This window comes from Symphalangus syndactylus, chromosome 1 (genome assembly GCF_028878055.3).
Source record: "Symphalangus syndactylus isolate Jambi chromosome 1, NHGRI_mSymSyn1-v2.1_pri, whole genome shotgun sequence".
NCBI lineage: Eukaryota > Metazoa > Chordata > Mammalia > Primates > Hylobatidae > Symphalangus > Symphalangus syndactylus.
In genome coordinates, this window is record NC_072423.2 from 122,320,919 (window position 1) to 122,345,825 (window position 24,907).

The 24,907-nt window shown below is 53.8% G+C and overlaps 1 protein-coding gene across 10 annotated transcripts in view; it reads left to right on the forward strand.

Moving 5' to 3' along the window:
* The window catches only part of SCN5A (sodium voltage-gated channel alpha subunit 5), a 101,704-nt gene that overhangs the window by 18,201 nt on the left and 58,596 nt on the right, over positions 1-24,907 (forward strand). For 6 of the 10 annotated variants that reach the window (XM_055282544.2, XM_055282569.2, XM_055282586.2 and 3 more), the window contains 7 exons: positions 1,018-1,136; positions 9,015-9,104; positions 10,510-10,638; positions 17,435-17,526; positions 21,527-21,757; positions 23,299-23,362; positions 24,702-24,843. In XM_055282544.2, coding sequence (XP_055138519.2) covers positions 1,018-1,136; positions 9,015-9,104; positions 10,510-10,638; positions 17,435-17,526; positions 21,527-21,757; positions 23,299-23,362; positions 24,702-24,843 — 867 coding nt within the window. Of the gene's footprint in view, positions 1-1,017; positions 1,137-9,014; positions 9,105-10,509; positions 10,639-17,434; positions 17,527-17,666; positions 17,759-21,526; positions 21,758-23,298; positions 23,363-24,701; positions 24,844-24,907 lie in introns of all 10 variants that reach the window. The other 4 variants (XM_055282535.2, XM_055282561.2, XM_055282525.2 and 1 more) reach the window with 1 other exon arrangement.

The following is a 24,907-nucleotide window of genomic DNA, read 5'->3' on the forward strand; positions in this document are numbered from 1 at the left end:
TCCTTGGGTCTGGGAATGCTTGAACAGCAGCTCCAGGGATGATTCCGGCCTCTCACTTTCTGTTTCCACTTGTTGATCCCTGGCCACGCTGCCTGCAGCCCCACAAGGCAATGGAGGCACCACAACAGAACTTTTGGTCCTAATCTATCCGGTCAGCTTGTCTCCCCAGAGCAGATTGGGTAGAACCTTGTCCCACCAGCTCATTCAGCAGACCAGTGGACTCACTGCCTCGCCCATGGGTGGAGGTGAGGGAGGTCTCAGGGGAATGTCAGGTTGTGACACCGGGGCAGGTGGGGAGGCACTGCTGTCCTCAAGGGCTGCTTGGGCACCTGATGTGCATGTGTCTCGGCATTCAGCTCTCGTTGTCTGCCCCTGTGCCCCATTGTGCTGTGTAGAAAGGATCTTCCAGAAGTTCAGGGAGGGGTTGCACTGCACTGTTCGTGATCCTCTGGAGGGAGGCTGTGGGCTGTGTCCTGTGGGATGGGGCTGACATTTGTCCTGGACTCCAGGAGACAGGGTCCCAAGAAAAGCTCTCTCGGGATACTGCTTCTGCATTTTCGTTTTCCCTTCTCACTCGTATAAGTCCTCCCTGCTGACCCAGCTTCCTTATTGCACCCTCCCTCCCAGTGGGCCTGGCAGGGACCCCATGCAGGGTGAGGAGGGGTCAGCTAAGGGAGAAGGGGAGGGAGGAGGCATTCCCAGGTCTGCTGAGCCTCTGCTGTGACAACAGCTGGAAAAGGACTGTAAAAGCTCCCTTCTTTTTGTGACTATAATTTTGAAACTAAATCTCAACCAACCTGACATTCCCCTGAGACCTCCCTCACCTCCACCCATGGGCAAGGCAGTGAGTCCACTGACCTGCCAAATGTGCTGGCAGCCGCCCTTCCCCCTCTCCTCCCTCAGCCCCTCTCCTCCTCTTCCCGCCCCACCCCTCAGCCACAGTCCAAGGGCTCTGATCCAAAAGCTGCCCCCAAAAGCCTTTCTACACAAGGGCCTAATGCTACTGTCTGTCCCCAGACTTTCATCGTACTGAATAAAGGCAAGACCATCTTCCGGTTCAGTGCCACCAACGCCTTGTATGTCCTCAGTCCCTTCCATCCCATCCGGAGAGCGGCTGTGAAGATTCTGGTTCACTCATATCCTTTGCAGTTAATACCTGCTGAGTACCCCCTGGGGGCCCACACTGGGGATGTGCACAGGGTGCTGCCCCCACCCCACCTCCATTCTAGTTTAGGAGTGAGAGTGGTGCTGATTCCCTGCTGGTCCTAAGAAAAACGCATGGTCATGAGCTGCAAGCTGGTTGGAAATGAAGAACCTCTGACCCTCCTCCAGACCTGCTAAGTCAGCATCTGCATTTTCATTTGATCCCCAGGGGATTCTTGGGCACATGAAAGTTTGAGAAACCCTCTTCTGATTCTTCAGGAGAACATTCTAGAAGCTAAGCTACTGAGGATCCCAGAAGAAATGACATCTGTCAGGCTCTGATATTGGCTCCAAATGTCCCTTCCCACCACACCCCCTTGGTCCGTCCTCCTCCCCACCCACTTGCAGGGACCTTCAAGCAGGTCACCAGAACTCAGCCGAGGAAAAGCCATTTCCCAATAAAGAGGCCTCCAGTTGATTCACATGTGGGCATCTTTTGAGGGAGGCAGCACTTGCTTTTTGATTAGGCGTTGACAAAATGTTTGCAGTTTCAGAGTATCTCAAAGAACTCTGGTTAGCATTAAATTATATAAACCACAGCTGAAAAAAGCTCCAGCCTGCAGAGGAGAGCCATTGGAGTGATGCAGCGTAATGAGGGATTTATCGGGCTTGGGCCTGAGAGGGGCATCATTTGGGCAGCACACAGCATGGGGCACCAGCACCTAATCACTCTGTTCTCTGGACTTCAGAGAAGGGGCCCCATAGATGGAGGCTTCCGGGAGGGTGGTGCCAGCTGCAGAGTCAGAGGCATGAGTATTTCACTGCGAGGGCCTGGGCAGACCTCCCTTTGGCCAGTGGCAACCAGGGTGAGTGCACACATGCAGGTGGCTCTGCTGTTCATCTAAGCGATGCTGCTAGGCTCAGCAGTGTGACTGATTGTGGGTCTAGTGGGCTGGCCCCACAGAGCTCCCCAAGGTCCCCTTCAGCCCCTTCTCTGAATGGACTTTTTTGAGGCCAAGACAAAGACTTCACTCAATAACCTCTGGCCAAGGCGGGAGGCATCAGGATTACAGATACCGAGTGAGGGACTAAGTAACCAGGACTGAGGCTGGCAGGCCAGGAGCTTTTCCTGTCGGGGCAGGGATGGGGGATGCTCCTCCTATGGCTCCACTTTCTTCCCACCTGTGCCCAGTGCCTGATCCTGACCCCAGGGGTTAATTGGAGGGCCATGCACAGCAAGTGATGTCTGCATGCAGATGTGCAGTAAAATGCATGCTTCCAACCACGTGTCTGCTCTCCTCCAGCCTACCCCTGCCTTTCTGGTGGGGTTCATGAGACACCCCACATGCAAACCATGGATGTGGCATGAGCAAGGTGGGAGGCAGACAGTGTGGAGAGGAACCACATGTAGCGAGCAGACTGCTATTCACAGCTGCATCTTATTTTGTGGGGCAAGTGTGGGTCTAGATTTCATCTTGAGCCATCCTGAGTTCCCTGTAGGTGTCAGGGTCTTTGCTAGGCATGCTGGGGTATCCAGCCGAATAAGACCCCATCTGGGCCCCTTGGGAATTTTATAGTCCCCTAAAAGTGATAAGGCAGCTTCGCAAATAGTTATCCTTTCTGCCAGAGTGTGGTCACAGCCTGGTAAGAAGAACAGAGCAGCAGGAGGAGGAAAAGCCAGCTTTTGCTCTGAGCCTGTCTCCGGCCTCACTCCGGGGGTGTGGCCTCTCTAACAGCGTCCTCCAGCTCTCACCTGGGGCTTCTCCTCCAGGTATCTAACCAACCCAGCACTGTTTGGCAGCCACAGAAGCCCTCGGGGATGTAGCAGAAGCTTCAGAGCTCCTGCAAGGTGCTGAGCTGGGTCGTGGGGCAAATGAAAGGTAAGGGAGGCAGGTGGGCAAGGGAGGCAGGTGGGCAAGGGAGGCAGGTGGGCAAGGGAGGCAGTGGGGGGCCCTCGAGTGCCCAGCCTGGCCAGAGTGTCCATTGAGCAATGGCTCTGAGGCTGTGAGGTGCTGCTTCCACCTGGAAAAACTGGCCCTGAGGGCTCGAGCCAGCCTCCATCCCCCAGGACAGCTGCCTCAGGGAAGTGTCGAGCATTAGTGAGGACCTGTACTGGGTTCCCAGTGGCTGCCTTGACACTGCTGCTGCCTGGGGGTGGGAGCACATTGCTGGACCTCAACAGCGCCACTTAGTGGGCTCAGTGGGCACTGGGGGGGAAGAAGAGACGTAGATTTGTGGGGTTTGGGAGCAGCCCCTCTGCAACACTCACTGTTGAGCCTTGACATTGAGTGTGGTGTGTGGACCAGTAGCATCAGCTTCACCAGGATGTTGTAGGAGTGGCCGAATCTTGGGCCTTACCCCAGAACCTGTGTTTTAGCAAGGTCCCATGTGCATGCCACCCTAGGGCAGTTGCTTCCAAATGCTAGTCTGAGGGCCACCTCAGTCTCACCTAGGAAGTTTGTAAAAATGCAAATTCTTAGCTCTTTCCAGACCAGAATCACCAGTGTGAGGCCTAGAAATCTATAAGTGCTCCATGAAGTTTTTTTAACTTGAGGTATACTACTTCATATACCATAAAATTTATCTTTTTTTCTTTTTTTTTTTTTTTTTTTTGAGACAGAGTCTCTCTCTGCCGCCCAGGCTGGAGTGCAGTGGCGCGATCTCGGCTCGCTGCAACCTCTGCCTCCTGGGTTCAAGCGATTCCCTGCCTCAGCCTCCCGAGTAGCTGGGATTACAGGCGCCTGCCACCATGCCCGGCTAATTTTTGTATTTTTAGTAAAGATGGGGTTTCACCATCTTCGCCATGCTGGTCATGAACTCCTGACCTCATGATCTACCCGCCTCGGCCTCCCAAAGTGCTGGGATTACAGGCAGGAGCCACCGCACCCAGCCAAAATTTACCATTTTTAAGTGCACAGTTCAGTGGTTTTTAGTATATTCATAAGGTTATGCAACCATCACCACTATCTATTTCCAGAACATTTGCATCACCCCAAAAGAAATCCTGTGCCCATTATCAGTCACTATGCATTGCTAAAGAACATCAGATCTCATGTTTTGAAGGGTGAACTTTTGCTCTGCTTAAATTTTTATACTCATTGAAACATCTAAGTTCCACATGTGCAAAATTCTGTGCTACACCCTTTGGGAATGGTAAGTGGGGCAAAGACAAACTTAAAAGTGGGCAGGAATGCAGCCTGGTTAGAAAATCTGCTCACTCGTGACAATCCAGGAGCTCACAGACCGTAGCAAGTGCGCGGTGATTCCACTTGGCCTTGTTCTTGGCTCCATGCTTGCAGTATATCTCTGGGAAGTTACCAAAAAGTAAATATGGGCATGTGGAATGATTTTTTTATATGTATTTTTTGTTATAATCCTGCAGAATGTGTTCCTGCCGGGATTAAATAAAAGAAAGCAACTGAACTCCATATCCTATCGCAGTCACATTCAGAGAGGCCTCACACACACACCGAGAATCATTTTGCCTTCGTGGTTGTACACGATCTGTGCATAAAATCCTCCCACGTTCCTCTACCAGATTCAAATGGGCAATCAAACCACATGCCTGTGGTGTATGTGTGTGTGCATGTTGATTTAATAGCACAAACACATGGAAATACCCCTCCACAGTTAATTACCTTTTCTTTGGGAGTTTTGTTTTTTTTTTTAAACTCCCTGGGATCTGAAGACTTAGGCAGCCCAAGTGTCAGGCATTCCCCACAACTCAGGCACTCCTTGCTGGCATTTTAATCACGAGGCTAGGAGTGGGTGTTTAGGGACAATGACATGACAAGATTGAAGGTGTTCAGCTGAGCATAGACCTGGAGAGCTGGCCTTTGCCTCAGCCCACACAAGGGACCAGCTCAATCATCAGCCTGAAATTATGAGGCAGTGCAAACAGGTGTGCCCTGGCCAGGAGTTCAGTTGACTCATTTCTTTGGTGTTGGCTACGTGCTGGGTGCCATGGGGGACCTGGGTATGCTTTAGGCAGAGTCATATGGACTGGGGGCTCAGTCTAGGAAGGAAGAGATCTCATACATGCAGAAGAAGGATTGACAATTGTGCAAGCACTGTCCTCAAGGCCATGGGAACCAGGCAAGGATTTTGAGCAGTGAAGTGGCAGAGAGACAAGAGCTTGCTACATGTCACCCTAAGCCATTGCTGTGTCTGGAAAAGATAAAACCCAGATAAATAGCTCCTGTCATTGCCCACCATGGGACCCAGGCCCTGACTGGTGGGATTCAGAGGGCTGTGTGCCCTGGCTCTTCCCTGAGTCTGGGTGTTCAAGTCTCACTCATGTCTGTCTGGGTCCAGCCAAGTCCTGTGGTACAAGGCAGCCTGTTCACACTACTGCTCCCTGCAGTGGGGCCTGTTCCCCACTCTAAGGAGAGCTGTGAGTGGTCCCCCTAGAGCTGGAAGGGACTTGGCTCCACCGAGAGGAGTCCACCACCCAGCCTTCAGCCCACGCTGCTTCACCATGACCAGCTGGGCTGACTGGTTGCTGGAGCAACCCTGGCCAGCCTTGGTGCTTATCTAAATGCCTCTTCCAGGAAGCCTTCCTGCCCAGCCCAGCCAGAGGCACGTTTGGTTTTTTCATAACATCCCATGTCAGAGCGTTTTGGGGACATGGCTCCATTGCCCCCCTAGCTCCCACTCAGGGCCAGACACACATGCTCAAGTGGGATTTCCTCTTACAAATGACAAATAATTTCCTCCCTCCTGTACGGTAGTCTCCCCACATTCGACGGTGCTCTTTACCTCGTTTGGTTTTCACACCGCCCCATGGGTGGCAGAGGCAAGGCGTGGAATAGCTTACCTGCTTGGCATGTGAGAGCCAGAAGCAGCATGACTCATGCAGACCCTCCAGTCTGGAGGCAGGAGAGTGGATCGGGTGGCCTTGAATGTCATCTTGCAGAGGTGGTGCAGCATGGGGCCTCAGAGTGGGGCCCAGATCAGGAGAACCAGGGTGCAGGCTGGCTCAGCCATTGATCAGCTTGGTACCGGGAGTACTTTCCCAGGAATGCTGTAACAAATTACCACCAATGCAGTGGCTTAAAGCAACGCAGATTATCACCTTACAGCTTTGGAGGTCAGAGGTCCAAAATGGTTCTTGCTGGACTAAACTCGGTATCAGCAGGGCTGCACTCCTTTTGGAGGCTGTAGGGGAGAATGTGTTTCCGAGGCGTTTCCAGCTTCTGCAGGCTGCACTGGATTCTTAGTCTGTGGTCCCCTTTCATCATCAAGCCAGGAATGGCCAGTTGAATTTCATGTCACAACACTCTGCCTCTCCCTCTTTTGCTTAAAAGGACCCCTGTGATTACACTGAGTCTACCTGGATAATCTAGAATGATCTCCCCACCTCAAGATCCTTAATTTAGGGCCGGGAGCAGCGGCTGATATTTGTAATCTCAGCACTTTGGGTGGCCGAGGTGGGAGGATTGCTTGAGCCCAGGAGTTCAAGACCAGCCTAAGCAACATGGTAAGACGTTGTGTCTACAAAAAAAAATTAAAAATTAGCTGGCTATGGTAGTGTGCATCTGTAGTCCTAGTTACTCAGGAGGCTGAGGTGGGAGGATCTCTTGAGCCAAAGAGTTCAAGACTGCGGTAAGCTATGGTAACACCATTGCACTCCAGCCTCAGTGACAGAGCTAGACCCTGTCTCGCAGAGGCCAGGGGAGATCCTTAATTTAATCACATCTGCACGGTCTCATTTTGTCATACAAATTAGCATATTTACAGTTTCCGGGGATTCCTCCATGGCCACCTTCAGGGTGCTGGGGGGATTATTCTGCCTACCGCAGTGACCTTCAACTTAACCTCTTTGTGCCTCAGTCTTCTTATCACCTAAAATGGAAATAAAGCCCGCATCACATATGGTTGTTGGGAAAACTGAATTCGCTGATGGACACGGAGAGCAAATTCTGGTACCTAGGAAGGGCTCAATAAATATTCACTCTTAGCATCCTTGCTTGCATATTTTAGGAGTCACCTGGGCTCCTCAGTAGATGCTTAGCAGTAGATCCCTGGGGATGAATAAAGACTGGTTGGGGGGCTTGTTAACCATCTGCCTAGTGAGGAAAGCCTTGGCACATACCCCGCGTGTGGGCAGTGTGTGTGTGTGTGTGTGTGTGTGTGTATGTGTGTGTGTAAGGGAGAAGGGGTACTGATATTGAGATGATTATCTGATCCTGCCTTGAAAGCTGGAGAGGGATATAAGCCTGGCCCTGGAGACCCTCACACAGGCAGAGGGCTGGGCAGATACCAAACTGACGGAGGGACCCCAGGGCCTGAAGTGATGCCTTCTGGTCAGGGAGAAATCAAGGCTTCCTGGAGCCATGGCATCAGAGCCGAGCGGTCCTGTTGGCTCAGTCCTTGTTTGACTAAGGGAGATTCCCAAAGCCTAATTCCCTCTCGTCCCAGATGAGAAACTAGATAATTATAAACTGGAGGCTGGTTTGAGAAGATGCTGATTTCCTGATTGCCTGACTCCCTAGAAGAGGACTGGTGGCACGGAGGGCATCTACCTGGTTAGATTCCTGAGAGGCATCCCCACTGTCCCCAGCTGGGGCAGTCGGCACCGCAGCCAGGCCTGGTCTGTGCTCTGACTGCACTGGCCTCCCGGTCGGACAAGATGGAGCTATGCTAGGGAGGAAAGAGGCAGCCCCTGGAGCTCAATTACCGCAGCTCCTGGGCGGCCTGTGGGAATCACCAGTTTGGCAGCTGTGCATACGGGGCTGAGGCCGGGCATGGTGTTGAGCGCTTGGGGGCAGCCATAGGGAGTGGAAGGCCCAGCCTCTCCTCTGGGGCTGGGTAGGGATTTGTGAGAGAAGCACAGTGTCCCTGCTCTAGGCCAGGCCCCCAGGGGTGCCCCAGCCTACAGGAGGCCCAGAGTCTGCCCCTTTGTTCGTCTGCAGGCCTTGCAGAGGTGGAGGAGGGTGGTCGGAGCTTTGTCTAGCCTGAAGCAGCAGCTAGGAATTGTAGCCAGAGTCAGGCTCAGGGAAGTCCTGGGCAGTTCAGTTCAAGGCCAAGAGCCCATAAGTAGACCTGAAGCACAGCTCTGGCATTTGAAGCGCTGCCTTGTGATGGGAGACAGATGGACATTGCCATTCAGTGAGCCGCCAGGGCTAAAAGAGGGGTGCCTGAAGCCCACAGGGCACAGAGGCAGCACCGTGTTACCAGAAAGGCAGGACAGGCTGCTGGGGAGTTGGGTGGGGTCCTGCTGAGGGGCTCCTGCAGGGTGAGACGGAGATACTCAGGTGGAGCAGAGGGCTAGCTTGAAGACTAGGTGCACAGGCAGGAAGCAGCCGGAGGAGTGGTCCCCTGCCTCCCCAGGGGTAGCAGGCCCTGGCCAGGTGTGCAGTTGTTTGGCAGCAGAGCATTCTGCAGAGAACTTCTAGACAAAGCCTGGCCTGGGCTGCTCCCCTAAAAGTCGGGGAGGGAACTCAGAGCCCTGCCACTCTGGCCTTGCCCTCCCCTGAGGAGCAATTTATAAATGCCCATTTCTCTCCCATGTGACTGAGGACAGGGCCCCTCGCCTGACTGCGGTTAAAAGCCTTTGAGGTCTGGGGCCCACCTCTCCTGCCTTCCCTCCACACGAGACCCTACCAGCAGTGTGGTTTCAGGTCTCTGGTGCCTATTAAGTGTCATGGAGCAGGGCAGGGGGCCAGCTGCAAGTGCCGGGGAAGGGACAGAGACCAGCCTGGGTGGAGGGGGGTTGGCATGGACTGGTCAGAGCCCCAATATGTCTCCTTGGAGACCCTGCTTATTTTCTGGTAGCACTGGCCTGGCAGTGATGACCCCTAGGGGCAGGACGCCCCAGCGGTGGTGGCGTGGCCAGCCCGCGCTGCTCAGCTTTCCTTGACCCCACGCACGCTCTTCAGCATGCTCATCATGTGTACCATCCTCACCAACTGCGTGTTCATGGCCCAGCACGACCCTCCACCCTGGACCAAGTATGTCGAGTGAGTATCTTCAGGGCCTTTTCTCCACGTGGCCCCCTCCCTTCCTTTCCATTCCATGCCATAGCTCCTGAAGCCGCCCCAGAAGGGGGCTGTGTCCAAGCCCAGGAACTTACCCACGGTGGTGGGGCGGCCCTTGGCTCAGCTTCTACCCTCTTTTGCCTTTCCCAGTCCTGCCAACTTCTGGCATTAATTTGAGTTGTGCCTTCTGGGGAGGAAGCTCTCCAGATTGGCAAAGTAAGACGTTTCTCCCTGTCCCGCCTAAACAGGAATGATGACATTGGAGAAAGCTCTGAAATAATAATAATTTATTGAGCATTTTGTACACACCAGGCACTGTCATAAGAACAATAAGCATCATCTCTTTTAACCCGCATGGCCACCCAGTAGCATGGGTGCAGCCACCTTCCCCATTCCACAGATGAGACTAAGAATTAGAGAAATAGCTGGCCTGATGTCATGCAGCTAGGAGGTGGGCAGCTAGGAGGTGCCCCAGGGCTATCCTCACTTCAGTAACACACTCTGCTGCCTTTTTTTCCCAAGTCCTGCATCCTATAACCATTTGCACGGTTCCAGAAACTGCTTCTGGTCTTTTCTTCCCAAACAAAAGTACCTTACCTGGAGGTTCTAAGCAGACTTGATAGGCCCTTACTGCATTTGGCTGCAGCTCTCAGGAGACCAGCAGAATGTTGGGGCAGCCTCTCTTCCCAAAGTGGTCTGCCTAGTTCTCCATGTTCACACAGAAGCTAGCAGTGCTCTCAGCTGGTATGTGCAGCTGCTCTGAATCCTGGGATGCGGTCCTCTCCCGCTCCAGCCCTGGGGGCCCCAGTCCCAGCATCCAGGCATTTTGGATTCCTCAGGCTCCCCTAGGCAGAGAGAACAGCACCCCGACTCCCATCAGCCCCATGCATTATAACATCAACACCCCTTCAAGCCCAAGGTGGACAGCTGGACCCACTTACCCTGTAAGCAGTTGAGGATTGGCTGGGCCCATTGCTAGCTGCTGAGGACCCACAAACAGGGGTGAGGGTCCATGTATACTGTCCTCTAGCACAGACCCTGTGGCCACTGTATGCCTGTTGCACACACAGCCCCCCAGGGCTGGGGTGAGGAGATTGGGAGGAGGTCTTCCACCAAGACAACTGAGAGAGAATACACAGAGTTCAGATGGACACGTGGCAGTTACACGGTAATATGGAATAAACAGATTGGCTGATGGATTCGTTAGCCAGATGTTTAGAGCAAAGTTCCCTCCCCAACTCCAGCTCTGCCATGGGGGCATTGCAGAGAGCCCCATTTGATGGCCCCTGTTGAAGGGAGCTGTGTGGGGCTCACACTATGTAGGGAACCTGGAGAACCTGGCCTGCTCAGGCCTCCCTGAGAAACCCCACTGGCCTCTCCTGCCCAGGTACACCTTCACCGCCATTTACACGTTTGAGTCTCTGGTCAAGATTCTGGCTCGAGGCTTCTGCCTGCATGCGTTCACATTCCTTCGGGACCCATGGAACTGGCTGGACTTCAGTGTGATAATCATGGCGTAAGTATCTCGTTTGCTATGCTGTGCTATGCCTTCCAGGCCAACTGGGGCGGGGTGTGCACCACCCCAGGCCCCAGACCACCCCTCTCTTTCTGGCTTCCTCCCTGCAGTCCACATGCAGGTCTGCACACAGGCTGGAGGAAGGTAGGGTGGAGGCCCTGAGCTCACCCTGGTGGGGAGAGACAGCTCAGGCAGGCCTTGGTGGTCAGGCCTACTGGCTCACCTGGGGCTCCACGGCAGCCCTGGGCTCCAGGAACGTCATTAAGGTTCTGGTTTAGTATCCTCTGCCCTTTCCACCAAGAGAAACCAATATTTCAACCCCTGGCCCACTGCAAATGGTGACCTGGATTCCAACATGATTAAGGATGAAATTGCAGCCAAGAGAAGGAGCCTGGAGAGGTGACTAAGCATCCCCAGGAACTCACACCAGGCGCACCAGCACATCAGCTTGCTCCATCCAGAGACTCAATGTTTGGCACATTTAAAGCACCCAGCCACTGACACAATACAGTGGATCCTCACACCAGCCAGAGAAGTAGGCTATATGGGGATGGCTTAGCCCATTTTATGGGTGAGAACCCTGATGCCAAGGACACACAGGGAGCCTGCCAGAAAGTGAACATGACCCCAGGCCTGCTGCAGCCCAGGCTGAGGCCCCGCCTCTTTGCCTATAGGAGAAACCCTTGCTGAGGGGTCAGTGTTGAGGCTGCACCCCACCCTGGAAGTATCAGGGGACAGATGCTGGGTTCTGATGGGACATCTGCAGAAGTCATGATCAGAGGTTCAACCATCAAAGGCGTTTTGAAGGCTGAGTGCGGTGGCTCACGCCTGTAATTCCAACACTTTGGGAGGCCGAGGTGAGCAGATTGCTTGAGCTCAAGAGTTCAAGACTAGCCTGGGCAACATAGCGAGACCCCATTTATGAAAAACACAAGAATTAGCTGGGCGTGGTGGCACACACCTGCAGTCTCAGCTACTTGGGAGGATCACTTGAACCCCTGAAGTCAAGGCTGCAGTGAGCTATGATCACATCACTGCATTCCAGCCTGGGCAACAGAGCAAGACTGCCTCAAAAAAAAAGAAAAAAGAAAAAGGCCTTTCTGAAGAAGAGGACCTAGTGTGTGCAGGGCCGAGCACTGCACCTCAGCAAGGGGCAGAGCTGGTGAGGCTCATACCCCCTGCCCTTGCAAACCCTCAGTTTCCCGACATGTGAAAGAATAGTGTTGGGTGCTGTGGTAACAGAAGCTCAATTCAGCTCTCACTTTCTAGGATGCTTGGAATCCCTGAATCTACCTATTGAAGACAGGCTTTAACCCCAGACATGAGCGGCCCTGAGCTCAGCCATGCTGTCAGGGGAGAGAGGACAAAGAGGGAAACTATACCCTGGTGAATGGGGCGCTTTCAAACTAGACGGAGAACCTGGTAGTGGGAAAATGCATCAGAATCTCTGTTTCTAGGTACACTATTTGTAAGCCAACTCTAGCCCTCCATTTTACAAGTGGGAAAACAGGCTCCGAGAGACAATACCACTTACTTGCCCCAAACCCAGTATGGATTTAGGCCTGGGTAGAGTTGAGCGAGCAAGGAAAGAGTGGTGGGAGATGAGTTGCAGAGTAGTGGGATGGAGGACAGATCGTGGTAAAAGCCAGGTGTGATGGGAGTCACCGGGGTGTAAGAACAGGCAGAGCTGTGACCTGCTTTACATTCCGTAGAGACTCCCCTGGCTATGGTGTGGACCACAGACTGGAGAAGGTAGAGACAGACGGAGTAGTTAGGAGGCTATATCTTGGCAGCCAGGAGAGAGAAGATAGTGACTGGAACCAAGGACCAAGTGGAGAATGGGAGCACCTGGTCAGATTCTGGATATACTTTGCAGGTAGGGCTGACGGGAGGCCCCCAAGGTGGTTTTTGGTTTGAGCAGCTGCTGGGTGGATGGTGTTCCCATTGGTTGAAATGGAAAATTGGAGAGAGCGACACTGGCTGAAGTAGGAAGAAAATCAAAAGTCCAGTTTGGGATGTATAACATTTGAAAGCACCCAGGGTGAGATATTGAGTAGGCAACTGGATATTCCAGTCTAGGGTTCAAGAAAGAGGTCCAAGGTGGAAGTATAAGTTTAGAAGCCATGGGGATACAGATGGTATTTAAAGCCAGGAGACCAGATGAGATCACCTAGGCATGAGTGTAGCCTATAGCCTGAATGTACTGTGGGACGCCCCAACATCTCATCTGGAGGCCAAGAGAGAAGGCTGGAGGGCAGAGGCAAATCAGGAGAGAGTAGTGTCCGGGAAGGAATGTGATTCCACTGGAAACCCGCCACCGGGAGGTTGGGGAAGGTGATGACTAACAATGGACTATTGGATTTGACAGAGGGAAGGTCACTGGTGCCCTTGACAAGAGAGGTTTCAGTGGAGGAAAAGGACATGCACCTGGTTAAGGAGGGTTCAAGAGAGAGTGGGAGGAGAGGAGATGTGGCAAGTAGAGACATCTATTTTGTGGGGCTTGCTATAAAATGGGACTGAAAATGGCGTGGTGGTCAGCGTGGAATGTGGGTCAATCAAGGGAGGGCTTTTAAAGAAGGGGGGTATCTTTGCAGGCTGGTGGAAATGATCCAGTAGAGAGAGAATGCTAGATGATGTAGATGAGCAAGGGGATTGCAGGAGCAAAGCCCTTGAGCTGGCCCAAGAGGGTGGGAATCCAGTGCCAAGGGGGAGCATCGACCTGAAGAGTGGGGAAGGCAGAATTTCAGGTGGAGATGGAGGTAGATTGATAGAGTTGATGATGAAAGGAAAGGAATTTCTCTTCTGATTGCTTCTATTTTCTCAGTGAAATAAGAAGCTTGATCATAAGCTGAGAACAGAGTGGGGAGGCACTTCTGAGGTTTCAGAGAGAGGGAGAACTTTTCATGTCAGAGCCGAGGAGGTTGCACTGACTTGGGAATGGAGTAGGGTTGCCAGGCTGGGCCCTGGGGTGCCCTGTGGGTGGGAAGCAGTAATCCACGGTGTCCTGAGGCTGGGTGTCACAGGAAGGAAGGTGGCTTCGGGCAGGAGAGGATACGCCGTCTACCTGAGCCTTTCCTAGCTCCCCAACCTGGAGCCTGGGCAAGACAGTATCACCACAGAGGCAGCCCCAGATCCCAGGAAAAGTCATTGCCCTGGGCCAAGCTTTGGCTCAGGCTGTGTCTCTGGGAGATGCTCTGAGCGACCTCAGCCCCTTAACAAGGCCTCCTGCCCTGTCTCCTGGGAGAATCCTGGTTTCATTCCCAAACCACTTCTTTCACTGGGAGTCACAAAGCAGGTGTGCCTTCCTCACCAAAACCTGCTTGCCTTCGCTGTGTGCCAGGGCCAGGGCTGACAAGGCAGAACCTGGCCTCAGAAGCTCAGACACTCTCCACGTTTCCAAGCATCTCACAGAAATGGCAAATCCACTTCCCGTAGGGCTGTGTGACCTATTAGCACATCAGCTGTGGGCCCTTGGCTGGCCTGGCCTGGCAGCTTTGATTGACTGGAATTCTGGCTTTGAAATGCATTCTCTTAGAGATGCAATGGTTCAGTAACAAGGGACTCTAGGATGATCTAAGGAGACTTGAGTGAAGGGAAACAAAACATTCCATTCAGTGAAATCCTCCATCTGACCTCCGTTACACAGATGGAGAAAGTGAGGCTCACAGAGAACCTAGCACTTGCCCAAAGTTATAGACTGAATCAGAAGGAATGCTGAGACTAAAACCAAGTCTCCCAACTCCTAACCATGGGATGGATGGGAGAGGCACCCCGAGTCTGATGTTTCTGCTGGGGTGATCCTCCACCCCACTGATTTAGAGGCTGTGGGAGGGTCTGGGGCAGGGTGCTGGGAAGCCTGCCAGGCTCAGCTTGCAGCCCTCCAGCCAGAGCTGTTCCTGTGGCCCCACTCACAGAAGGGCATTACCTGCTAGTTAGCATAGCCTCCCACCTTCTGGGGTTGTTATGGAAACCAAACCTGGAGGGGAAGGGAGGGAGGGCAGAGAGAAGGGTGGCAATTCCTGCAGTCACTAACAGCGTGGGCTTCACCATCTCAAGATAAGGGCGGGGCAGGAAGAAGGCTTCCCTGCGCTGGGGCTGGTGATGGGATAGGATTCTCACCCACCACCCTTTGCTCTTTCTGCCCCTGTCTGCTGTCCAGCTGTCTGCCCCTGGCCAGCAGCTTAGCCATCACTGAAGGAGCAGACTGGCTTGGAGGAGGATTTTTGCCAGCCTGAGAGGGGCAAAGCTCTGTCCCCTCATGCGACCCCACACTTGCCACCTCTGCAACTGGCCCTGTGTCATACCAAGCATTCCTCCTGCCCTGCCACACTCAGAGGACCCAAAAGAGGCCTCGGTGAGGATCTGGGTAGAATAAAAGAGGCAGTAGCCCACCATGTCACCAACATGGTCCCAGACATTCCACACCCTTACCCTGTAAGTCCTCTTTTAAGACTTCCTCTAACTCATGATTGCTCTCCCAGACAGACACACGGCCACCAGCTGCACTCCTATTTCCAGCCACTCAGCTGGCTTTGCAAGCTTGCCAGGAGCACAGATATGGTCCTCCCTTATTCTGTCACTAAGCTGTCCTTGTCACCTTGGGACACCAGCTGCCTAGAAGGCAGACAATGAATGGAGGCCAAGCACTGTCTGTGCTGGGGACACTGTGCTGGGGGCAGGTTCCACCCTGGGACAGGCAAAGACAGACAGAATCTAAGCTAGAGATAGGCAGAGTTTTCAATGGAGACACCAGGGGACAGACTGGGTCTGTAAGGGACAGGAGGGAAGCAAGGACGGTTGAAGCAAGGACGGTTGGTTCCCTCTCTGACCTGCACAGTATTCCACTCACTCCCTGTAACTAGAAGAGACAGACTTGAAACCAGTATCCTAGGCAAGGGGAGCTGCTGTCCCCAGCCACACCCGGTAGAACAGCAGCTGGAAAAGGGGCCCAGAGCCTCCAGCAGGCCAAAGCCATGGTTTCCATGGGATGGCAATGTCAGCAATATCCCAGGCTCAGCCAGAAAGTCTATGGCAGCACCACGTCTGGAGAGAGACCGAGAGAAGAACGTGGGACAGAGCCCTGAGGGTCTGAGCCGTCATGGAGAATGGAATAGCTCTCAGAAGTTGAGAGGGACCTTGGATCAAATTAACAGGTGTGTATGGGCCAGAACAAGCACGGTGACCTCTGCTCCCCAGCAGATGATGGGACTGCATCTGACTGCCACACTGGAGAAAGATGTACATGCTGAAGTGAATACAGGAGACGGAATGGAAACCACACCACAGAAAGGGTCTGGTGTCGCCAGAGGAAAGCAAGCTCTGGCAGTGTGTCTGCTGATTGTCCTGTCTGTGTAGGGCTTTGTGAGTAAGGAGAGATCAGCATGGTGCATAGGGCCATGTGAAGATGGAGGGGCTCCTCCAGTGGACATAGAGAAAGCTGGTGTCAGCCCAGTGTCAATTAGAGCTGGACCTGTGGACCCCAGGGCATTAAGTCCCTTGACTCAGCTGGCCAAGTTCTTTCCTGTAGATATTCAAAGCCTGAAGGGGAATTGGGAAGCTGGGAGCAGACTGGAAGGGCCTGGAGGTCCAGACCACCCAGCAGAGTGAGTCTGGCAACAGTGCCAGCCCACCCTTGCCCTCACCCAGATCCACAGGGCTGACGTCCTGTGTTTGACATCTCTCAGACACCTGCGTCAGATGCACTTGGTTAAACATCAGACATCCCGAGTCCAATGTCCTTTGTTAAACACCAGACACCTTCGGTTAAATGTCACACACCCTGGATGCAAAGCCTTTGATTAAATGTCACAAGTCACTTGCCACCATCCCGATGGCCTTGGTCACACACTGTCCGTGGTCCTCGTGGTCATGTGGCCCATATACTGCATGTCCTCATGCTCTGCTTGGTCCCTGCCCCCCGGAGACCACCTTCTTCCTCCTGTCCCTGTGGAGGCTACGGATGGGCAACTGTCCAAGTTCCAGGAGAGGGCCCACAGCCACTCGCCCTGCTGATCCTCACTCGGACCCAAGCAGGACAGACCCCAGGAAGGGCAACTCGCGTCTGGAGGCCACTGCTCCAGTGGAGACCCAGGGCCATCCCCGGAAGATACCAAGGGTCTGGGGGTGGGACCGGTAGACTTGGGGAGGCGCTCCACTGCCTTGGGGCCCCTCATCCTGCCCTTTTCTCTTCTTGGGTTGTTCCTTGCCTGTGAGTAGTTGAAGAACAGATATTCAGGCAACTTCTCTTCCCACCTTCCAGTGCCTCTGTCTCGGAAACTCTTGTTTTTTCCAATGAGTATTCAGGCCACCTCTACCTCGTGACTTCAAGGACTTCTGAGCCAGGCACAAGTTGATCAACAGACCACAGAAGATGTGAACCAAAACTAGGACCAGAAACGCACTTGCTTCCTGTATCACCTGACCTGAGCCTCCTGGAAAATAGGCTTCCCTCTTCACTCTGATGTGTCCCTAGCCCCAGACCCCACATGTGGCTTCATGTCATGGGTCCCAATGATATGGAGAGAGTGGCAGAGTGGTTGCCTCCTAGCACCGGTTATCCTTAGCACTGTCACCAAGAGAGCCACCGGGAAGCTTGCCGTGTGGACATCCTTACGGCACTCAAGCTGAAGTCCTGTGTTAGGAGGGTTGAAATCCAGAAGAAAACCTGAGGGAGGCCCTGGGCTATCCACAGCACTGCCCCCACCCCCGTGGGAGGGGGCCAAGGGAGAGGGCTGGTCGGGAGGGCAGGCGGAGGTTCTGCTTTGTAATTCCCAATAACTGTGGTTTGATTCTGCAGGTATGTATCAGAAAATATAAAACTAGGCAATTTGTCGGCTCTTCGAACTTTCAGAGTCCTGAGAGCTCTAAAAACTATTTCAGTTATCCCAGGTAAGATGCCCAGGTTTGCCTCTCAGATCTCAGCTACAAGTGACTCTCTCTCTGTCTTCCCCATCCCCTTTCCTCCTCTGACTGTGTGTCTCCTATTGGCGTGTTGTCATTGTCTCGTGTGTGAATTTCCCTTGTTACAGATACACAACTGAATTTGTGGACCTGGGCAATGTCTCAGCCTTACGCACCTTCCGAGTCCTCCGGGCCCTGAAAACTATATCAGTCATTTCAGGTGAAAATCAGGTTAAACGCCAAGGCTGGAGGGATACGCCTGGGCCTTTCCAGCCACGTGGGAGCCAAGGCAACCCTCCAGAAGGCCCTTCGAATGTGCCTGTCACCAGAATACCTTTCCCAGGGCTCAGGTGCCAGGGGCTATTGGCAGTGGACATGCCTGTCCCCCTGGAGCCTCAGAATGGGCTTCAGGCTGCCCACCCCAGCAAAGCCCACTCTCATAGACACGAGGGGGCAGAGAGCACCCCACGGTGGGGCCTACATTGAACCTAAATTTTTCCCAAGATAGTGGACTGCTTTTCCAAACCACACTCAGCTATTTGAATAGCTAAAAGTTGTACATGAATTGCTTCAGCCTGAAATGGCAGCTTCTGATGAGGAAACCAAAAGAAGTCTGTTTGCGGGAACACCCACACACACCCGGAATGAAAGAGGAAAACTCCAGCACGGTCTTTCATGACTGAGTGCCTCGGCTCACCTTGTGCCCCATCTGGTGATAGAAGTAGGGCCAGAGCCCCAGCCCCATTTTGTGAAACAAAGCGTAATCTGTGGACAGGCATCATCGGGCCTTGGTGTCTAACAGCCCTCGCTGCATGGTGCGGTAGAGGTTTAGCAAACCACGCATGGTAGCCTCAGGAAGAAATTCTCCTTGACAGATGTTGGCAATTGCACCTGGGAAATCTCCTAGGCCCAGATAACCTCTCTAGAAACCATTCTATCCATCCATCCAGGAAAACTCTGAAAAGACTTGTGATTTCTGAGCCTGGTTGTGCGATGAGCCGGTGCTGAAGCTGAGTTCCACCCAGGAGACATTCCTATCCTAAGTTTGTATTCCCTCTCCCCAGACTCAAAGCTCCTCCTGTTTGGAGGAACTTGCTCTGGAGGGGCAGTGCCCAGAGGTTCCTTCCAGAAGTCTTTTCCGAAAGCAGCCGCATTTAGAACTGGGTAAGGCACCTCTTTTAAAAAGACAGCTCAGCCGGGCACGGTGGCTCGCATCTGTAATCCCAGCACTTTGGGAGGCCGAGGCAGGTGGATCACTTGAGGTCAGGAGTTCAAGACCAGCCTGGCCAACATGGTGAAACCCCATCTCTACTAAAAATGTAAAAATTAGTTGGGCGTGGTGGTGCACGCGTGTAATCCCAGCTATTTGGGAGGCTGAGGCAGGAGAATCGCTTCAGCCCAGGAGGTGGAGGTTGCAGTGAGCCGAGATCACGCTGCACTCCAGCCTGGGCAACCGAGTGAGACTCTGTCTCAAAATAAAAAAAAATAAGGTGGCTGGAGATAGGTTGCATGCCATCATTCTAGGGAGGTGTGAGAGTTGACGGGAGGATCGGTTGAACCAGATGGCTACATCCACTCCTGATGTGGAACCTGGTGGCTCCCAGGCCTATGGCTTGCATGGAGCTATTGTCGCCCCCAAGGAGTCAGAAGCCCTGCTCTAAGCTCCAATAAGGAATCTGGACTCCCCCTGGTAGGGCTAGTTATCTTGCCAGAGCAGCCCCCAGTTATGCTATGTTCACACTGAGCTTTCTGGCCTCTAAACCCACTATAGTGTGTTCATAAGGGCCGCATCTCCCCCAGAGCTCCCACAAGTGGCCCAGACCCCTGCCAAGGGCCAGTAGCAAGGAGGCAGTCTGCTCCCACTCAGTGGCATGGAGCCAACTGCATTGATACAGACATCATGGACCTTGGCACACATAGACTCCGAAACCACATAGTCTGTCCTCTAGGGCCCTGGGGACAGCCTCACAGGCACGCACCCCACCAAAGTAGACAAACACACTAACCACAGGACTTAAGGCATATTCCTGGTGTGTTTTATAAGAAAGATTTACAAAGGGAAATATTTCTCGGTCCTGGGGAAAAGGAGGAAGCCCACCAAACTCAGCCTAGCTCCATGGGACCTCTTCACAGCTGCCAGCAACCTAGTGAGCCAGCAGGCTCTGAAAGCGGCTAATAGAAAAATGCCATGGTCAGCATTATGGAAGGCCCTCGGGAGGAGGTTCCTCTGAGCTGAGTCTGAAATAGCCCTAGTCCTCTCTAGATTCAGTCGCTTTTCCGTAAAATGAGAGTGAAATCAGAATTGGTGGTTTCCAAGGGCTCTTCCACCCAGCCTGTTAATTCAGTGGCAGGAGGATTTCCCAGTTGATCTCCTGGGGCCAATCCCTTCCTGGGTCTTTTCAGAGAGAATCCTGCAGTTTCATTGCAATCATTCTTGCCAGAAGTGAAATCTATCATCAGTATGAGAAATGTTCAAAGGGGTGAGTTACCCTCGGCCACTATCTCCACAGACCAGGTCAGGGGGTGCTCTGCTGGCCTTGAATGGGATACTTCAGGCCAAAGAGACTTTAGCCTAACAATTGAGGCAGAGACCAGTTTGGGTATTCAAGCTGCTGTCCATCAGTCTTCACTTTGTTCCCCTTGAGACATGCAGGTCTCCAGCCCAGTAAACCCACCAAAGGGTACAGGCAGCTCTGTTACACGTGAGGAGCTCTGGACCACGAAGAGCTTGTGAATCTCACCACCACCACTACTCTGGGCCCAGACCTGTGAGGTCCACCCACTGCCCAGGCAGTTGCCAACATCTGCCAGGATGATTTCCACAAGGAAGGCTGAGTGCCTCTGAGCCCTGGGCGGGCGGCAATGTCAGTGGCACCATGGGGAGGTCATCCTCTCCCCATCTTGTGTTTGCTCACCATAGCCTCCCTGCCTGTGGGTCACAGGCCCAGCAGCAGCAGGCACAGAAGCCACAGGTGCTCCTAACACATTAACCGGCTGGACAGTGGATGGATGGAGCTTAATCTGAGATCTGGCTGCTTGGGACAGGGACATGAGGGGCAGGGCCCTGCTGCTGGCAGAGGAGCCTCCTCATTCCCCATGCTCTGCTTGCACTTGTCCTAGGACAGTTGCTAAGGGCCAGACTGGTGTCTGTACATGCTTTTCTGTCATTCCGCTGTGTGGTGCTGGCTTCTGCAGGGAGCTAGGCTGTGCAACTAACAGAACACAGCCTCTCAGCTATGGGGAATGGGATGGATGGGGGTGTGAGGAGGTCCTAGAGGGACAGGGCAAGTGAGAAGATGCAATGCAGTTTCCTGAACCTTCCCTAAAGGTGGGTCTGAGCCAGCGCAGGCCCCTTAGACATCACCCACCAGGACCCTGCCAGACCCTCACCCACAGCCCCCAGCAAACACCCGACCACAGCCCCCATCCTCTACCCGACGAGACCTTGGGCCCCTAGTTTCCTCCAAACAATCCACACTCCCTGTACATCAAATAGAGCCGGCCCCAGCAGTGGGGCAGGGGGACCCCCAGCAGGAATGGCTCTATTTCTCCCCATCTCAAGATCAAGGCTGAGGCCCCTCCATTGCCTCCATCTCCTTTTCCATGGACTACATTAAAAGGGGTAGGCCTGGCATACCTTCAGAGCAGCCAATGGAGGTCATGGTCTGAGTATGTGTTTTCTCAAGAAAATAGCACTTTCCACACCCATGCCATATATTTGGCTGATGGAGAGCAAAGAGGAGCAGTCTCCCTCTGAAACTACAAAGCCAGCCTAGACTCCTGCCCAGGGAAATCAGGACAGAATCTCAGCTGCTGAGGAAAATGGGGCTTGGGTCTCAAAGCCCAGGAGAAGCCTCCCTTATTCTGTCCCCACCTCTGGTTGCCTACTCTGGCCCCACCCCAGCTCAACTCAGGCCCAGCCCTCCACCAGTGGAGCACAGAGCTCAGTGTCCCTGGGTGACCCCGTGCTTGTTCTTGCCTTCCCCAGGGCTGAAGACCATCGTGGGGGCCCTGATCCAGTCTGTGAAGAAGCTGGCTGATGTGATGGTCCTCACGGTCTTCTGCCTCAGCGTCTTTGCCCTCATCGGCCTACAGCTCTTCATGGGCAACCTAAGGCACAAGTGCGTGCGCAACTTCACGGCACTCAATGGCACCAATGGCTCTGTGGAGGCCGACGGCTTGGTCTGGGAATCCCTTGACCTTTACCTCAGTGATCCAGGTGCGAACTCGCTCTGCAGCTGGGGAAGGCTTTGCGAGACCAGCAGAGCGGGGTCACCTCCCACACAGGTGTCACCAGAGGGCAGGCCTCCAGGGCTGTTCAAGCCCTGCCTGATCCCCCAGAGACCCAGACAGAGGACAGACGGGGAGCAGACTTAGGGCCTGCCTTGTGTCTTCCCAGGCTAGATGGGGAGGCAGTGCTTGAGGAGTGGGAAGTATGGAGTTAGATGGAGGGCCAGTTAGGGGAACAGCAGCTGCAGCATTTGGAGATGGGACTGACCCTAGAGTGTTGCAATGGCAAGGTGACCAGCCTGCCCACAGAGTGTCAGCTTAGGAAAGGGGTGGACACGGAGCCAGAGTAGTTGATGAAGCTTCAGGGTGAAGCCCCACCTAGCTGGCATGGAGATTTCCCAGTTGACATCAGTGTTCCTTGCCAGGATGCTCATTCCATATACGTGCACCCCAGAACCCTGCAAGAGGGTTGGAACAAGCCCAGTGATTGGGCCAAGTTGTGTGAGCCCCTCCGTTATTTCACTGCCCCGTGGCTCACACTTCCATTCTCCAGGCTGATGGCCAGCACCACTCTTGATTAGAGCCATTGGTCTGTTTCAGAGGTACATGCCGCTGCAAGGCCAGATTCCAGGCCACAGGACCCTGGGCCAGAATGACCCTGAGGGCCATTCTGAAGTTAGGGCCTCTTACATACACCAGCAGTCCACTTTGGAAAACGAAACATAGACACTCAATGAGTAGTTCAGCAGTGGCCTCATAACAGCACTTCTAAAACTTCCATGTGCAACCAAGTCACCCAGAAGCCTCTGGAAAACAGACTTCTGGGCCCCACCCCTAGAGTTTCCGAGTCAGTAGGTCTGGGTGGCAGTCGGGAAGTTGCATTTCTAAGCAGTTTCCACTTGATGCTGATGATGCTGGTTCAAGGACCATGCTTTGACAACTGTCGCCTAAGACAAAGCCAGGTAATGGTGAGTGCTGGGGACTGATGACTGCCACAGAGAGGAGAGGACAAGACGGGTGGTCCTGTCTGGTGCAGCCCCATCCGGACAGACCACAGCGTTAGCATGGTGACTATGGCAGGCATCACCTCCACCATTTCATGTGACGGAAGTGAGTACAGAGCTGGGCAGTAGCCGGCCAAGGCCCCACAGTGACTCGGCAGCCAAGCTGTAACTCTGCCCAGACCCTTGCCTCCTGGCCTTGGTGGGCCCCCTGAGTGGTTTTGGGTAGGGTGCAGAAGCTTCCTGTGGGGACAGCTGAGGCCCTGCCCAGGGCTACCCGTGTCTTCTGAGAGCATGGGGGCACTGGCAGCAGGATGTCTGCAGAGGAGCAGGAGGAAGGCCAGAGACGCAGCCAGAGTTGCCCAAAGCCTGGCCAGGCAGAGGGCAGGGGCAGGGAAGGGGCAGAGAGGAAGGAAGACCACCTAGTGACACTAGTGATAGTGAGGTCTCCACCTCCCCAGAGCCCTGGATGCAAGGCAGAAACTTTTGGGCCAGAGTGCCCCTCAACAGCATGATGTTTCTCTTACAGAAAATTACCTGCTCAAGAATGGCACCTCCGACGTGTTACTGTGTGGGAACAGTTCTGACGCTGGGTATGTGGCACCCACCACCCTGGGTCTCCTTGTCCTGCCAGGGGAGTCTCCTGGAGTTTTCTCCACTGACTGTATTTTCTATTTATGCCCTGACCCCAGGGACAGCGAGGCCTTCTTTTGTCTCCCTTCCCTGCCAGGACCCTTCCCCAGCTTCCCCACCTTGCCCCCAGCACAGAGGAGACAGCTACTGGAGAAAGGTCAGGGACACAGCTTCAGGGAGAGCTAACGGAGCCGTGAAGGTGGGCTTGGACTGAGGGATAGCTTAGGATGCCTTCTACAGCCCCCCAACCAGCCCACCCCCAGCTCTATTCCCTTCCAGGAGCTCCCCAGAACTGCTCCCTCCAGCTCCAGTCTTCCCTCCCTCGCTGCTGATCTGTCCCTTGGAGTGAATGTGGTTTCCCCAGCAGCCTGGACTTTCCTTGAGATGCCCAGTAGCCACGTGCAGCTTCCAGGGCCCTGTGCACACCAGGGTCTGGATCAGTGTGACAGTGCCATGAAGTGTTAGAGAAGGGGGTCACAGAGGGCCACCTCAAAGGAGAAGTACCAAGTTTGTTGCCTCCTTCCCATCACCAAAGAGATTGTCTGGAGGGTCTTGGGGCATTAGCAAGACACAGAGGTCCCTGGATACATCTATCCACTTGCTAAGTCCCTCCTGTGTGTGTGTGTGTGTGTGTGTGTGCGTGTGTGTCTCACACACATACATGCACACATGACTCCAGACCAGCATTTCCTCTTTGGAGAGAGGCTATCACCTCCAGCTCTGTGAACGGTGGATCTGCCTCACTGAACCAGTGGCTGTGTGCACAGTTGTGCAAATGGGCTCCTGACATGGCCAAGCCCCAGCCCATCCCCTCCAGAATCATTTCTCTACCCCATGGCCCTGCCTTTGCCCTGGGCTCATCCTGTTCAGCTCAGCCGAGGCTCACTGCTCTCCCCAACCCTGCTCTCTCCCATGCCCATACTGTACTCAACTCCTCATGGGGTAGACGGGCAGAAGAAGAGACATGAGCCAGGCTTGAGTGCTTCCTCTCTGTGAGGAGAGGCAACTTGATAGTAACTGGGGATGGTGTGTCGTATGGGCAGAAGGGAGCTTGATTTAGGCCTAGCAGAGTACACATAGGTAGAGTAAAGAGGAAGATAGTGTCCCAGTGGGAGGCACAGCACGAACAAAGTCACAGAGGCAGGATCCAGCAGCATGGCACTAGGTTTGTGAAGCTCAGCTTCACCGAGCAGTGGGGCATAAACTGGGTTGCCCAGGGAGACAAGTCCGGCCCAGCAAGGGTCTTAAGGGCAGCAGACCCCTGACAGCATGGAACAAAGTCTCTGTGTGTGGCTGCAGGACATGTCCCGAGGGCTACCGGTGCCTAAAGGCAGGCGAGAACCCTGACCACGGCTACACCAGCTTCGATTCCTTTGCCTGGGCCTTTCTTGCACTCTTCCGCCTGATGACGCAGGACTGCTGGGAGCGCCTCTATCAGCAGGTGCGTGTGTGCCCACAGAGGGACAGCAAGTGTGGGCTCAGGGTCCAGGCTACACAAGTGACTA